This window comes from Dryobates pubescens, chromosome 5 (genome assembly GCF_014839835.1).
Source record: "Dryobates pubescens isolate bDryPub1 chromosome 5, bDryPub1.pri, whole genome shotgun sequence".
NCBI lineage: Eukaryota > Metazoa > Chordata > Aves > Piciformes > Picidae > Dryobates > Dryobates pubescens.
The window spans coordinates 9,730,188-9,747,341 of record NC_071616.1 but is presented as its reverse complement, the minus strand read 5'-3'; the positions used below and the strand labels follow the sequence as shown (position 1 = coordinate 9,747,341).

Here is a 17,154-nt window from a genome sequence, read left to right as displayed (position 1 = left end):
CTGAGGACTGCTTGTACCTGTTCTATAGTTCCATATGCACAATTTGGAGAGAGGGCTTAGTGTCATAACTGTCAGGTTTTTGTTAGGAGCAGAAAAGAACCCTGCAGGAAAATATACACAGTGGCACAAAGACATGAGAAGGATACTAGATAGGTTTTAGAAAGTAATAGACACAATTTCACTTCTTAAAAAGAAGAGGAATTCTTTCCATGCTTGCCTACAAAGATAAGGCACCACATTTGTGTAATGGCCTTTTTGCTACTTGGCTGCAGGCAGGAGAGTACCAAAGTGTTCCTGTGCATGTTAGATTTATTCCATAAAGTCTTTCTATTTTTGACTTGCAAGTAACAGTGAAGACATCAATTCCTATTCAACTAAGCCAATCCATTTACCAGGAGATGTATTCTCATTTTGGGACTCTCAGAAATCTACTAAAACACACTGAAAATTAGACTGCAACTTGGAAGCACCTGTCAACCCCCTGAGAAAGTTGTTTCACTAATTTAGACAAGCTAAGGAAAACAAACAAACAAAACACCACTGAAGTAAACTGTCATCCTGCTTCTGTGAATTCTCAGTGTCTCAACAACTTCAAAGTTAACATTGCTTTCAGGTGTAATTTACGTCCTCTGAACTACCAACATATGAAATTAAAACTTCTGTTCATTCTGTTCAACAGAAACTTGCAGCATTATGAGCATCAATTTCATCATCATACTATCACATGCAAAAATATTGTAGTCACTTGCAATTCTTTTGAACCACAATACAAAAGACCAGGATATCAGCACAAAGGCTGATACTCTGGGGAGACAGAAAGAAGCAGAATAACCAGAACTAGGAATTATGCACCGCTAGCAATATCGCATAGCATGTCCCTAGAACCAGGTAATTGCTTAAGGGCAGAACCTGAAAAAGTCACCTTTAATCACCCTCAGGAGAATATTCAGGCTGTTTGAAAGGCTTGATTTCTACTGTACACCCTCAAAAAAATAATAATAATAAAAAAGTCAGCTTACTGATTTTTGCTCCCTGAAATGGATTGGAGAACAAAAAAAAGTTAATCTCCCAGCTGTTGTCCTCTCCCTCCCAACCCCCAAATCTCTCATTTTTATCACTTTCCTCTCACAGGGCAAGGGACCACTCAACTAAGGGCAGATCAATTATTCACCCAGTGTAAAGCATTCGGATGCCATTGAAATAGTTTCACTACACTTTACATGAAGCATTCATTACTCACACTCAGTTAATTGCACTGACAAAGGAATTCCATTCTGATAGAAGGTACAACATTCGAGAGTTAGTCAGCAGATCACACTGAAGTACCAGAAGCAACGACAATAGTACAGACTTCTGAACTATTCTGCCCACTGATTCTAAGCAGAACCTAGAAGAGCTCTCCTCTACAACACTGCCAGACAGAGGAAGAGGTTTACAACAAGTACTTTTCCTTCTCTGTAAAGACCAACAAGAGGCTGTCAATTATGAATGGGCTGGGATGCGAATACTGCAAGGAATGAGACAACTAGGTACATACTATCAAGACTGGAATGCCACATTCAAACCCTGGTGCCCACGGGTTGGATTTGAGCTGGTCTCAAGGAATCTCTGCTTCTAAATTCTGCCTGCACTTTAAAGACAAAAATAAAATAAAATAAAATGAACAAGTACACTAAAAGTACTAGGAACAACTCTCAAGAGACTATGTGAAAGTCAGCTCTATTAGCATCTTTATGAACAGAAAAAGACTTAACAGCTGCCTAAAATAAATATGCAAAGCTACAGCGAAGTTTGGAAAGGCAGAACTTTGAATCTCAAGATACCACAAGCTTACCTTAGTGGTGCAAAGAGTAGGAGAGGTGAACACCTTCAAAGAACTAGAAAAGAAGAAATACTGACTTGACTGAATCCAAATTGTTGGGGTTAATTTTGAGCTCTGTCCTTAGCTGTTTCTTTGACCTTGGCCATGTCACTGCTGCTAATCTTCTATGCCACTCTGTGGAACACAAACATGGTGACTTTTATAAGGCACTTTGCTAACTGGCATGAACATCCTCAGCAAAATCTTTCAACATAGTGCAAATAACAAACATATTTTGCTGAGCCAGTCAAAAAAAAAAAGAAGAGAGCAAATATGCTTTTGCTAGTTCTCTGCACTATTAGTTAACTGGCATTATTCCTGTAGCAATAATGCTGGCATATCTAACTTTGACAGACAAACAAAAACAAACAGGGCCACCTTCATTATTCATAATGCCTCACTAAAACAAACAGATCTCTTTTTGATCGTAAACATTGTATGCTAAGCATCTTCCTCGAGCCAAAAATAAGACTCAGATCACACATAAAAAGAGATGAGAGAAAGGGAAACTCTACAAGCTGTGCTAAACAGTGAGGATGACCTCAATGGGCATTCCCAGTTGCTTTTCTCTCGTAGTTCAACATTTAGATTTAGGAGCCTTCACACTGTGAGAGGCCTACTACAAATTTGGCAACATGCACTCAGTCAAGCACCCACATGCAGCCGATGAGGGAAAGGTTACCACTATCATCAAATAAAAAGAACAAGAAGAAGCCAGAAAAGAGTCTGTCAGATTATTAAGATTAATTTTCATATGGAATAAATTGAATCTCTTGAATCAAATGCCAAAGAGATAGAATAGAATGGACCAGACCAGGTTGGAAGAGACCTTTAAGATCATTGCCTCCAACTCATCATCCAACACCACCTAAACAACTAAACCATGGCACCAAGCACCCCATCAAGTCTCCTCCTGAACACCTCCAATGATGGCAACTCCACCACCTCCCCAGGCAGCACATTACAATGGGCAATCACTCTCTCTGTGTAGACTTTCTTCCTAACATCCAGTATGAATCTCCCCTGGTGCAGCATGAGATACTTCTCACACAGCAGAACAGAACAGGTTTCCTGGGTTATCTTCTTTCTCTTGTGTAACTATACAACTGACATGCGAGTTGGTAATGCCATCAAACAGCCACCTATCAGACTCACTGCTATCTGAACTGACATCCAGCAAAAGAATTTCAGGGTCTCTAAATATAAATCACAGATGTGCAATTTGTTCTATAAAAGTTCTTCACAGACTCATTTCCTGATAGCATCCGCACAGCAATGAAACAGGCAGCCCCCAGAACCTCCGAGATCTACAATCAAAACCTGCCTCAAATGAACACAGTACTTTAAAAATACAGGGTACTCTTCCAACACTCTGAATAGATCAGCATTTAACATAAAGATATGACAATGAAAAGGAGGAAAAAAATTAAGAAAAATGATGGAATGCAAAAAAAAAAAAGAAATGTTCTCCACTCTAGTTACAGGAATGAAAATAGACACAGGATTTGGAGAGTGCTTTTTGACAAGGAAAATCTGAAGAAGCAGCCACCTCCTAGAAATAGTCCCCTAAAATGTAGTCCTATACAAGGTGAAGATCCTTCTCAAAGCAATCAAAACATTACTATGTCATCAGAATTGTTAAGAACTATTTTGAGCATTGGTTTGCTACTTACTACTTGAGTCTGCAAAGCTGCAATAGATAGATTAAAAAGGATTTTTATTTAACTCTTATACATCTACAATGGGATTATTTCTCAGACTTGTATTAAGGTGCCCACTTATTTTACTGTTCAAAATGTAACATGATCTTCTTAGAAGGCCTAAATATAGGCAGACATCTATAGAAAAGTACAGCATTCTATGATTTTCTTCTATTCCAGTAGAAAATTCTTTTCCACTCCCCCATCTTGTTCCCTAACTCCCAGACTAACTCATCCTGTAGCTTCAGATAGATAGTGCAAGTCTCAGCTGGTGTTGGAAGGCAAGATGAGACATATGAGAATCAACACCTATTACTAAATATAGGCAGTACCAATCAGTAGATCAATACAGCTGATGCTCCCATGACAGCTCTACAGTCCTTTTAAATGTTTGGTACATGAAAAATATGTCTGGAAGAATCTTTTCCAAGTTCTTGCAAGCAGAAGCTGTTCCTGCTCCAGAGACACATTGCTGCCTATTGGTGGGTGGCAATTTGTGCAGAAAGAAAGAAATGCTACAGGCCTGTAATTCTACAGGCACCAAGCTAACAACAGAACCTGCTATTGATTATCCACAGTAACTGAGAAAACTGACTGTACCAGAACAACACAGAAAATGTAAACCAGATACAAGATCAGGATGCAATAATATAACTTAATCCATGGAATCCTCAGAAAACTTGCAAAAAGCTTTTCATAGACAACACAGCAGAGAAGTTTCTAAGATACTTATTATATATAATGGGAAACAGATTTCAGCAATGCAGTATTTGGGAAAGATGTGACTTGGGCAGTCCAGAGTCATTTATTCTACAAATAATCATGAGTTGAGTCTACCTGCATGTCTAGGAAATACATGTTTTGGGGGGAAAAAATATCCCCAACATGAACAGGAAAGACCAACAGTCCCTCCCCTCTCCAAAAAGTTCCACAATTCAGTATTTCAGACCACTGCTTTTTACAGATAGATACACTGAGAAAACAACATATATCTTCAAGCATGTAAAATAGCTATGGATTGGGGTTTTAGTTCTCTTTCTCCACAAAGCCAAGAATGAAGAACTCAATATTATCAACAGCTGTTTCATTTGACAATACAGAGTCCATACCTGAGGTTACTAATTCATCTTATTTCAAAACAGTTAAAAAACAATGCATTTTCTTTAAAATACCTGAAGTCCTTCCCTCCAGGTACCAGCTCTGACATTTATTCAGTTCCCCAAAGGTAACACTGCTTTCTGCACACTTAGCTGGTCTATAATTTTCCCATATGCGTCATTTCTGTACTAGATCAGATTGGATCATTGGTCAAGAACACCACACAAATGCTCTACCTCTCCCCTCCAAACACAGGATACCCTTGAATCCTTCCACAGGCATTCCCACTCATTCTTCCTCTTCCTTTAGTATTTCTTCCTCCCAAACAAGGAAAATGCCAATAATATGTGTAGCAAAACCCTCAACTTCTCACTGACAATTTACAGTGCAGCACAATGTGGTAATTTTAGGGTTTACCACACACAAATACACACTGCAGATTGACTGTGACAAGAGACACTTACTCTTGCTGCTGACAGCACAGATGTTTTCTAGTATCCATAGCTGTGTTTGGTTGGTGACACTGTACACTGGTGTCCCTCTGGCTGGGCTGGTTCTCTGCTTGATAACATTTCCCTTTTGCAACTAGCAGTCTCTAGTCTTGATAAAACAGTGACATACTAGGAGCTAACATCTTTTTGCCTTACAAATAACTTGAATTCTAAACCTCAAAAATGTTCAAATGGCCTGTTAGTAAAAATAAGCAAGTAAATCTTTTCTTAGGTAAGAAGGAAAGGCACAACGCTTAAAGGCAACTATTTCTTCTTGACTAGAGGCAATCATTGACCAAGCCAATCAATCCTTCATTTTACAGCATTGATCATTATGCCCATATAGATGCTGTTTGTAAGGGAAGGGTTTAGATATTAAGAAATCTTTATTGACATTATGACTGCTCTACTCTAACAAAAAGAGAAACTTCAACAATATAAAAAGAGTATTATACAAACCAAATTCAAAGCTCTCATAGTTTCTATTTTCAAGCTCACTAATGAGAGTTAATAATATTTTTTCATTATTACTCCTTCACAACAAACTATATAAATTAACTGCCACAAGGTTTGAAGCCTGAAAACCACAAGGAAGATCCTGCAAGGCCTGGAAATTGACAGCAATGTAATAGTTAACGTTAGCTCTAGTCAATCTATTTAAGATATTACGATTCCCATCTGTCAGACCTCTTTGCTAGATGCTACTGCCCTCAAAGCAAAAAGAGAACATGTGCCTGTATTCCAGCCACCCAGTTCAGAGAGTTTCTTATTAACTCAGGCCACAGATAAAACTGAGTTCATACTAACACAATAAACCACTGCAGCCAGCACACAGGTAGGTGTTTGCTCCTGCCACCTAGATAGAGGCAAGCAGAAAGAAAGGCGTAACAGCTGCATGCAGACATCAAGAAAGGAGATGATCCTTAAACCACTGCAGCAGTTTGCCCCCACAGTCATATATAATGTTCTAAGCATGCATTTGACTTCACGTCAATTTTAAGTTTAGGAAAACAGACAGACTACAGAAACAATATCCAAGGGGCACACAGTAATGGTACTAATATTACAGAACAACTATTCACCATGATTTCTGGAATTGTAACTGCCAAAGTTCAATCCCCACACTCTAATGGGTCAGCTGCATCCCATGCTAAGCACCACAATCATCAGCTGAAGTCCTGGGTGTACAAGACCACCCACTGGGAAATTTCATTTGCCTAACTTATTGTTTCTGTCATCATGAGCTCTGTGAAGGACAGAGAGAAAATCCAATTCAGCAGGGATGGAAAGGAAAACAGGCTTGCATGTCATACATACAGCAAGCAAAATGAAAGCTTGGGAGGATTTATCTTTCCAAAGAAGCATTTGTCCTTTCAAAACATGTAAGGAGTATACAAATTTTAAGTTCAACAGGACTTCCTAACATTGAGGAGTCTGCCGAAATGCCAATAAAACTGAGACGCTGTATGTATATAACTACCAGAGGTGCATGCTCCATTTACAGTTGCTTCTGCATCCAATCATTTAAGTTCCTTCTACAAAGTGCAAGTATCTACATGTTTCCTGTGGTCTGTAGCACCATACTGTAGATAAATAAACCCCTCTGGGATTGAATTAGAGATTACAGTGGTTCACAAGAAAGGATCACCAAGTTAATATTATTCCCCTCTTTTCTTTGTTGATTTCTCTCCACAACTGTACCCCAGCACCCTGGCTGTTCGCCCTGTAGCACTTACTGTTGCTGGACTTCAGGTCACGGTGAATTATGGGAACAATTGCTTCCTCGTGGAGGTAGTTCATTCCCCTGGCAATCTGTACTGCCCAGTTCACCAGTATGTCAGGAGGTATCCTTTTACCAGACAATACTCTGTTTAGCGATCCTCCACGGGCAAACTCCATGATCAAACAAAGATTAGGTTCCTTCAAACACACGCCCCTGAGGGCAATGATGTTGGGATGCTTTAACATGGCAAAGAGCTTGGCCTCTTGGCGGACATTCTCAATGGTCTGGCTGATGTCCTCATCAGGGTCATAGCGAGCTGCCTTGACAGCAACCTCATCTCCTATCCACACAGCTCGATACACTTTTCCGAAGCCCCCTATGCCAATGATTTCCTCCAGAACAAGCTCTGAGAAGTCGATCTCCAGGACTAGGGAAAGAGAAAAGAAAAGAAAAGTGTAAACATGTAGCAGCTATGTAGCCTGTACACCAGCTGATGATTTGTGATGCCCAACCTCACCCTTATCCTTGAAGGAAGGGCCAATTTTGACTCCACAGAAACAGAAATTAAAGCAGTAGTCCATTGTGACAATCTTTGGTTGCCAAACAATGTGGTAAAACAAGTCGTGCAGTATCTTAAAACCTGTATGAAGTACTCTGTGAATGGTGAGGAATTTCACCTAATGGTTGGTACTTGTAACACTGACACCCCCTTAAGGATAAATTCTCATCTCCAGCCCTCAGCGACAGTATGAGATTCCAAGAAAAGAAAAACAAACACAGGATAACATTCACTGACTTCACTATACAGTGCTTACTGTGACCTAGCTGAAATTCAGCCCAAAATACACCTGGCTCCTTAGGTGAATGTCTCTTATTCAACTACCACTAACAATCCTTTAGTCCTTCCCAAATCACACTTGTTCTTCCACACCTCTGCAAGCTTTGTAGACTTGTTCCCCACAAGAAATCCATTAACAACCTCTGCCACTACTAACAATAGTGTGACAGATGGATCCGGCCACACACTGAATATGCAGAGCTAGCAATAAGAAAAACATTTTTTGATTAATGCATACTACATTTTTATTACAGAATGTAATAAACAACAGAATCATCCTTTTGTATTCCTATGCACTCACAGCTATACTTTACAGGCTGCCACAGGAACTGGTGGCTACTCGGTGTTGTAATGTCACGATCTAGAAATGCAGATGTCTTAAAATTCAGCATTTAACTTGCACCTCAAGCCAAAGTGTTGAGAAAATGCTTTCTGTACAACTGCACACTGAATGCAGTTTATGCTCAGAGATGGCCAGAAGAACCCATCCAGTCCTGACCAACATAAAATGGAAATCCCACATGTTGACCAGTGAAAACATGCTGCCATGGCTGAATTTACAGGAGATAATGATGAGATAACATTCTGTCTGGCATTTTGGTCCTTACTAATTACAGTTTTAAAAAAATTTAGAAGATTTAAAGGGAAAACACAATAGTGCAATGATTTAAACAGAATGTCCACAAGACTTTCAATTCAAAAGTCTTGCATTTGAAATTACGAAGGTGAGATGGTTCCTCTGCTTTATTTGGTAAAAAGGAAGTTCAGTCTGTAATGGACTTAATTGATGTAGATATTAATTCAGAGTACTTATTATGTTACTGGGTTTTTTAGTTATTGATTATATACAGGAAACTCTCTGCTATATTTAACTGAAGTTACAGTCATACAAGGCAAAGGAGCAGGTTAGATACTGCTTCAGTAAACAAATGTCAGGATTTCCTAAGTATAAATATATACTACAAGGTGCTGTGACAAAACTGTATGGAGCTGATATGAACTCTGCTGTCCACAGCTACAGACTTTTTTTCCCACTGAGCTCTGTCATCCCTAAACATGACTTCTGCCTGGCTTTTTAAAGGTTGGTCAAACCTATGAGCTGGAATTGACTACAGAGAGGGTTTGTATCATCAACCTTCCTCTGCAGTATAACCAATACATTAAAACCCTCATCTAGTGTAATAAGGATGCTTGTGCCCTTTCTCCTAGTGCTCCATGAACAAAACATAATGGTAAAGAGAAAAATCTGACCAAGGTGGTCTTCCAAGAGTAAGAAAGGCCTTTTCCAGTCAGAACACAAGAATAATATATTTGTCTGTTATTGTGAGTACTTCTGGCTAATGCTCTGAACTTCAGTGATTTACATAACAAAGGTGGCTTCACTCTCACAGTATCACCCTTGCTGTTCAAATGTTCATGAGCTACAGATGACTAGAAAACATGACCAAAGATGTGGACATTTTAGAACAATACTGTAATGACAGCAGCTCCAGATATGAGACTACTCTGCCACCAAAAAAAAGCTGCTCAGGTATTTCTCAGTGATAAAAGAGATAAAAACGTCAGATGCCGAGTCCTACCACCCTCGGTCAGTAGCATTTCAGCACTGGTGGAACCCTCACTTCTCCTGCCCCTAGAGACAAGGTCAGATGAAAAAGCGAAACCGAACAAACACGTAAGCCACAAAGTAAGATGGGCAGCCCGTCCCGGAAACTCCCTCCACGGAGCATTCCGGTGGTGCTCACAGTCAGGTTCTTCCCCGGGCACTGCCAGGACGTAGAAGGTGTAAAAGAAACGCCGAGTGAGTGCTTCCCGCCGGCAGCTCACCGGGTGGCTCCTGCGGTGCTGAACGGACAGCTCCACCGCCAGCGCCGAGCGCGGCCCCAGCGCCAAGGCCCGGCCCCGAGGTCAACGCCCGGCCTCGGCCTCCTCAGCTGAGCCCGGCGCCACGGAGAGTACTCGGCCCCCCAGCTCAGCCCAGTCCAACGGCCGGCGCCCGGCGACCCCAGCTCAGCCCAGCCCCAAGGGTAGCGCCCGAACCCGGGCCCCCAACCCGCCCGGCGGCTGGTGCAGAAGGAGCGCGACAGAGAGGAGGCAGGCAGAGAAATGAGACGGACAAGGGAAAGCTCATGACGTGCAAAGCAAAACTCTTTCTGTATGCTGTCACCCGCCGCACTACAGAAAAAACCCACACATCTCTTGGGTGTCCAGATGAACCAGGAGTCTAGGGCATTGACCTGTGAGATTTAGGCTTCCAGGTGAAATACAACATGCTACACCACAAGCTATTTTGCAAGGGAATCTTTCTTTCATCTGCAAGTTCAAGCTTAGTTTTGCTTTGACAATATATGTTTCTTTAAGGCAGTTCCTCTAAGGCTCACCCTCATGGGCAGCTTGATCAGAAAGAAAGAACAACTCACCTCCAGAAAAGTGTTGCTTGTTTTTTTTTTTTTTAAATGTGTTTAATTAGTTTCTTCTTTTTCACAGACTTAGTTATACAGCCACATCAGTGCACAAAATACCTTCAAAATATTTCTTTTTTTTTGAGTACCTATTTTCTCCATTTATTTCCAACTCCAGTCTGATTTGGCAAATAGGCTGGACTGGACTGTGAGGGCAATTGGAATGTTTAATGTGCACTTTTTGCCTATGAATTTAAGAACAGAAGGGCTGTCACTCCTCTGGGGACCAATCAAAAACCACAGAGCCTGTACACCATGAACCAGCGGCCATACTGACTACTGCAAAGTAGACACCATTTAGTGAGCATTTGTTACACTACACGATTAAGCTATTTAATTCCACCCCCAGTGTTTAAGAGCTCACAGTGCAGATGAGGGTCCTTCAGGTTGGCCCATTGCTGACAGCCTCAATACACTACTTTTCTCATCCATGGTACCCCACTGAGGTAAGATTCAAGCATACTGTGTAGATGGCTGGCTGAAAGACTGCAATACTAACTACCACGACCTATATTACTAGCTCTCAGGAGAAACAGAATCTCCATGAGATACTCCAAAACTTTCAAATATGAAGATAAACTTTAGGAGATCAACTAAAAATATCTTCTGTGCAGAAAGGTACACCTGGAATGACACTCTGCATTACTCCTGCAAAATACTTCACAGTCCAGTAAGATAACAGCAGACTGTTATTCCAAACAGCTGTCAAACTAACAGCACCAGCTCTTAAAGCGAGCATTGTTCCTTGCAAAGGTACTTCTAACATTAAATGAGAAAATCCAGTTCAACAGCAACCAGCTTTACCCCTTCCAAACTGCACTGTATCTTTATAAAAAGAAATAAGACTCTCATAGCATATTAAAACATATTGAAGGGCAAAAAATTCCACTCTTCCATATACATCAATTATGTCATTGATGACTTGGAAGAACAGAAGTAGCATAGTCCTGTTGTGGCACTAGAAGCGCAAGACAAGGATAAAGTGGGAAGGTGCAGCTACACAACTGTTCCTGAGCTACCAAATCATAGGAAGTGCAATAAGGAACAAGAATCTGTAGTTATAAAGCCTCTACTTGAACTGTCAAAACAGGAGGAGACCTGAGGCTTCAAAAGTTCTGTAGAAATGGTTCTCCTAACTTACCTCAAATGCATAAGCTAATAAGCATTCAGCATTTTCCATGGGGGAGGAATAATTTACCTATACTGTTCCAGCATGAAAGGAAGCATCACCACTGCCCAGCCTAGTCCCTTCACAATCCCAAGGGTAATACAACAACTCACCGAGTTTTTACCTAAGTGCTTTCAAGCAGAACCAGAACGCAGAGCAAGAAAGAAGTTGCATTCCTTGGAGATATGTCCTAGATAGGACAATGCATCTTTCTTACTCCTTTCACTTTCTAGAAAAGCCTACTAGCTTGAAGATTTTTCTCTACCCCTCCAGAAATACCTTTTTTCCCTTGCCTAACTGTCCATAGTGATAGATAAATAAGATCTAGAAACAGTCATTCCACAGTCCATTTCTCTTTCTACAATTGCACAGAGTCGCTAAAAACCCCCAGTAACGCAGAGATGAAATGGCCCTATTCTCTGGCTGCAACAAAGGCTTTAAAACTGCACTGAAGTTCACAGAAGCAAACCAATCCCTTCGTGCCTTCAGCATTACAACTTAAGTCAAGCAACGCTCAGGCAGGTCCAGATATTCAAAGTTGGATACAGCTTATTCACTTACTCACAGGTATTTTAGGACAAAATTTGTAAAAAACGCTAAGGACTAAGGATGAAGCTGGCAAACACCGGTCATGTCAGGAATGTTTACATCAGAAATAGTGCTTTGTTTAGACAAAATGAAGAACGAGAATTAGCAGTGAATTAACGCTGCAGAATGCAACTACTTCCTATCTAGCAACCACTCCAGGATATTCTTAAAGGGAGAGTCACCAGACACCCCCAGTGACTACACTACTGTCAAGCCACCAAGGTTTAGCAGGTTAGGGAAAATTTATCAGCCCCCCGAAACATGGAACTTAACAATGGGAAACTGCTCCTGGCGTCTGTGAAACGCGAACACACCGAGAGAGGACCGGCCTCCGCTGACAGCAGGGCGCTGGAGCAGCAGGAGTGCGGCTGAGGGTGGGAAAGCCAACGGTCCGGAGAGGCGGGCCGTGGCCGCCGGCCTGCGGCAACCCCAATACGTGAGGGCCAGGGCTGTTGCAATGCCCCCGGCTCCCGCGCCAAGGGCTACCATGGGGCCCACTCACCCCCGCCCCCTCCGCTGCTGGCCGGGCCCGGCGGCCTCCCACTGCCGCTCCCCACAAGGCTGGGCCTTTTCTCCGTCCCAGTTACCACCAGGACCAACAGAAGGACTGGGTCAGGCCTCCCTTCCCGGCTGCGGCGGTGGTCCCGCCTCCCTCCCAGGGACCTCGAGGGGGCCGGGCCGGGATTCCCCACCCCACTCCATCCTATCCCATCCCGGCAGCTCAGGCTCCCGCTGCGCCGGTCCCCGCCCCGTGCCCACAGGAGGGCTGGGACTGGGCCTCTCCCGCCTCCCTGGACTGTCTCCCGCCGAGTGGCGGCTAGGGGCCGCGCCGAGCACCCCGTCCCAGACCCGAGCTGCCTTACGCTGTATGGCGGGGGGCGGTGGGTAGCGGGTCCGCAGCTCTGGGCCAGCCCCCTGCACGCCGCTGCTCACGTAGTTGCTGGGGAAGATACCGACACGCTGGTCGATCTTGCCCGTCCACCAGCCCTCATCGCCGGACACGTGCGAGTCCCGGGACAGCACCTGCACCACGTCCCCCGGCCGCAGGCTCAGCTCGTCCTCGCCGCACGCCTCGTACTCGAAGACAGCGGTCCAGAGCGGCCCGCCGCCCGGTGGCTCCCCGCCGCCCGCGCCCTCTTGGCTGAGCTCTGTGAGAGGCTCCATGGCGAAGCTGCTCCATAGGGGGAGGCGCCCGAGGCAGCCGGGCGCTGCGGGGGACGGTGAGGCCGGTACCGCCGCCTATTGTTCATGCGGCCCGGCGCCTGCCGGTAGCAGGTGCCGCCGCCGCCGGCCGCCGCCGACCGCCGCCGCCGCTCGGGGGGCACCCGGCGTGGGGCCGACTCAGCCCAACACAGGAAGAGGCGAGGGCGGGCAGCGCATGCCGCCGACCCACCGCCGCATTTCCCCCTTCTCCCTCGCCCGCCTCCGCCTGCCGCCTCGGCCGAGCATCCCAGAGCCACCTGACTCTCGGGCAGCTTCGGCGGCGGGAGGGGAGGGGAAGCCCCGCCTCTTCATCCCCATTGGTCAGCGCTACCGCCCGTCAACTCCGCACTCACCTGATTGAGACCCTCGTCCTCTTAGCCACGCCCTCTCCCCGCCCAACCCCTGGCCTCCGAGTCTCGCACTCACCGGCGTCCCCCCAATTGGCCCCCGCCTCGTCAGCTTTTGCATCCCATTGGACCTGGCGGCGCTTGTCAGCAAGTGCCACAAGCTCCGCCTTCCCCGCCGTTTCTCATTGGCTGGGGAAAGGGGCAAGACACGGCAGAGGTTCGAGAGTGGGTGGGCGGGGCGGCTTTCGCCTGCCGGAGCTACGCGGGGAGCTGCCGCCCAGTGGCGGGGCGGCGCATCTGAGGCCAGGGAAGGCCTGGCCCGGGCCTGCAGCTGTGTGCAGGTGTGTGCAGCTGTCCCAGAGCACAGAGCAGCTCAGCGGTCCCCGGGGAAGCACCGCCTGTTGACGCCCTGTGCCCCCGCTCCTGGGTGCCGAGGCTCGCGGGCAGCAACGGCTTGGAGTTCGGGTGATGGCCGTGTGTGGCCAGAGCTGCCTGTACTGGTATGATTTCTACCTGTGCTGGGCCCCCATAGCGTGCTGCCAGCCGCCCTGCTGTGCTCCCTGGCAGCCCAAGGGACCCACATAACGCTAGTGTAGTCGCCTGGAAGAAGGGCTTAGGCCAAAAATCAAGGCAGGGGCCAGGGAAGTGTCTTGCTCCATATTCATCCATATTCACTCTATACTTAAGCACAGGGGTTAGATGATTTTAGTACGAGGTTAATACGAGCACGTCCCTGCTGAGTGTCTGTTAAACAGAATGCATTTCTCACTTTTGCAGTCTCTTTGGTCCTGAAAATACCAATTCCTTCTTCCTGCTATCAACATCTTTATAACCTGCATCGTTACTACATTTTGTAAACAGAATGTGTTTAATGACATAAAAGAGAGATTTCTTTCCAGTTAAGTTGTTTATTTTAAAATCCTCATCTGCTTTGTAGTGGTAAAACTGGAAATGTGTCTGTGCTCATGCTTCATTGTAACAAAGCCCACTAATAATGAGAATCCCGGGTACCCTGACCACAGGAACAGGTTTTTACATTCTCCATTCACTAATGAAATGTTTGGTTAATGTACAGAGTAACTGCTAAGAGTTTTTATGTTTTGTGCAGTGGGGCTTTGTCTATTTATCTACCTTTTTGCTAGCACGGTGCTGCTGCACCTGGGAAACACCAGGGCTTAGACTTCTAAAAGAATGATGAAAATCTTAAGAACACCATGCTCTGTTAAAGAGGGCATTCAAAGTCCTTATTGTTGTTTGCACAATATTAGAATTCACTTGTCTGTTTTCTGGGAAAACACCTCCACCCAACTGAAACTAACCAGTATTGCAAAGAACCCCATGGGGGGCTGAGATATTTCTCATGGGTTTGTGGGTTTGTTTGATTCCCCCCCCCCCGGTTTCACAGTCTTTGTTTCTGACAGAAACCAAAAATATCTCAACTAGAATGAGCAGTTATATTAATATTGTTGCTTTACAAATAAAGAGCAAAATATATCAAGTCGAGGTCAGACCTAACATTTCAGCATAACACAGGCAAGATTTAGGCATGCTGCAGCAGTAGTTTTCAGTAAAACTTGACTTTTAGATTTTCTCCTGTATCTCCATCTCCTCTTGCCCATGAGGGCAGGGCTGAGGATGCATCCTCCCTACTTTTATTACATGAGAGTGCATTTTCACAATTAGCATAAGCTTATCCAATATTACTCTGTTGCTGCCCCTTGTCACATCCTTGACCCACTTTTCGGATTGCAGCAGTAGTGACTGCAGGACTGTAGAGTCATTTCAGCTCATTTATCTAACTAAGAGAGCTAAGCCACTGAGTAAAAGCAACTAGTTTTCAATCAGCTTTACAGGTAGATCTGACTTGTAGGACTGCACAAACAGTTGTTAGAGCCACAACAATGTAAGGAAGCAGAATGGGACAGGCAAAAGGGACAGCAGACCTGGCTCTTGCAGCAACAGCCCAGAATTAGGTTACTTTGTCTTGATCATGAAGCTGAGGGTAACAGATGTATTCATGATTTTGGGGGTTCAAATAATAGATTACTGAGGTGAAATCTGAAGAACTGATGTTAATGTCCCTAGTTAAAACATCTTCAGTGGCAATAATTGTCTATTCAGTTTTATCTAGAAAAATATATATGTGTGTGTGTGCGTGTATCTTTCATTCACAAAGTGAGGAATTATTACACTTTATGTGAATATCATGCTTTAAAAGCTGAAGTATAAAAATTTGAGTGAGGTAGAAGAAAACAGAAGCCTCCTGCTTTTTCAGCTGTTTGACACTGCTTTTGGTCACTGCTATAGAGTGCAGATGGGTTTAAAGTGAAGAGTTCTACTACCCATGGTAAAGACTGTGACAGGAGAAACATGAATTCTGCAGAGGCTCGGGTTGCCTGCTGTAGTGACCTGCCAAGACAGAACCCTGCCATCTTGTGGAACGTCTTGATACACGCAGCTTTGCTTCTCTGACTTGCCTTTTTTCCCCCCCCCTTCTTTTTTTTCTCCGCCTTCCTCCGTTTTATTTTCACTGATTGTGTGTTTGTTTCTACAGAGACGGTGTGACTGGCTCAGGAAGCCCAGAGAAGCCGGTGGCTGGGACTGGGAGAGTGCCCAGGGAAACGCTTTGGTGAGCCATGTTAGGATACTCCTATTCTCACAGACTTCCCTTGGTATCTTTTAACAGTCACATCAGAGACTGGTTTCTGAATGAAAAGATTTGGCCAGATTAGAAGGCTGTTCTTAGGATCAATGTAAATAGAAGAGTAAGTAAATGTTAAGTTCATATTTCAGTAGCTGGCAAATGGCAGAAGAAAAGAACATTAGAGATTGCCTGCATGCAGTCTGTGAAAGATGGCATTTGAATGTTCTCAAAAATCTTTCTATATCTTGTAATGGTTAAGTCCCCCTACAGTGAACATACAGCCTAAATGCTACACCAGAGTGGTTCTTCTTATGCATTTTCTAGTAAGACTGTACACATGTCCAGTATTATTCAGCAGATTTGAACAATAGAAATTAGATGCTAGATTTAACAGATCCATTTCTCAAGGCTCTCCCCCAAGTCTGAATATAGATTTTGTTAGAATATGTTTAAGAAGGAGATTCTAATCTGCAAAATGCAAATGACATGCTGAATGTAGTTCAGACTTCCTCCAAAGTGGGAACTTTGCACCAAGGATTTTAATCCAGCCTTATTTTTGCATCTACATCTGTAAAACATAAATTAAAGGATGAACAAAAAGGGCAGTCTATAACCACAGGTTACCATTGTGCTAGTCCATAGTTACAAATCTATGGATATCAAAATTGGTGGTTATCAAAATGTTGGCACTCTAGGTTCCTAGTCTCAGTGTTCTGGGAGGAAAAAAACCCCAACAAACATGGAATACTACCATAAAAATCAAAGGGAGGGGGAAGAGGGGGTGGAACAGGACATGGGATGGGGGGGGGCAGAAGAGGAATATCCAGAACAGTCCAACTACACCAAAGTGCTAGAAAATCACTGTGCTTCCAACTACTGCTACAATGAATGCACATCTCTACCAGCACAGTAAGTATAAAATATTAAGGAGATGCTCCCTGGCACATCTGCTTAGTGCAGCTCACTCCTTTTACCTCCCATGGTAATTTATATTGCATCTTGAATGAACCCAGCACAAATTCTCTGATTTG

At 44.1% G+C, this 17,154-nt stretch overlaps 1 protein-coding gene across 1 annotated transcript in view; it reads right to left on the bottom strand.

The window, feature by feature from the left end:
* Positions 1-13,223, bottom strand: part of MAP3K9 (mitogen-activated protein kinase kinase kinase 9) — a 62,192-nt gene extending 48,969 nt beyond the window's left edge. Inside the window, exons 1-2 of the mRNA XM_054161569.1 lie at positions 12,793-13,223; positions 6,887-7,300 (exon numbers count right to left, since the gene is read on the bottom strand). Coding sequence (XP_054017544.1) covers positions 6,887-7,300; positions 12,793-13,093 — 715 coding nt within the window. The 5' untranslated portion in view covers positions 13,094-13,223. The remainder of the gene's footprint in view (positions 1-6,886; positions 7,301-12,792) is intronic.
* Between the last annotated feature and the right edge of the window lie 3,931 nt (positions 13,224-17,154).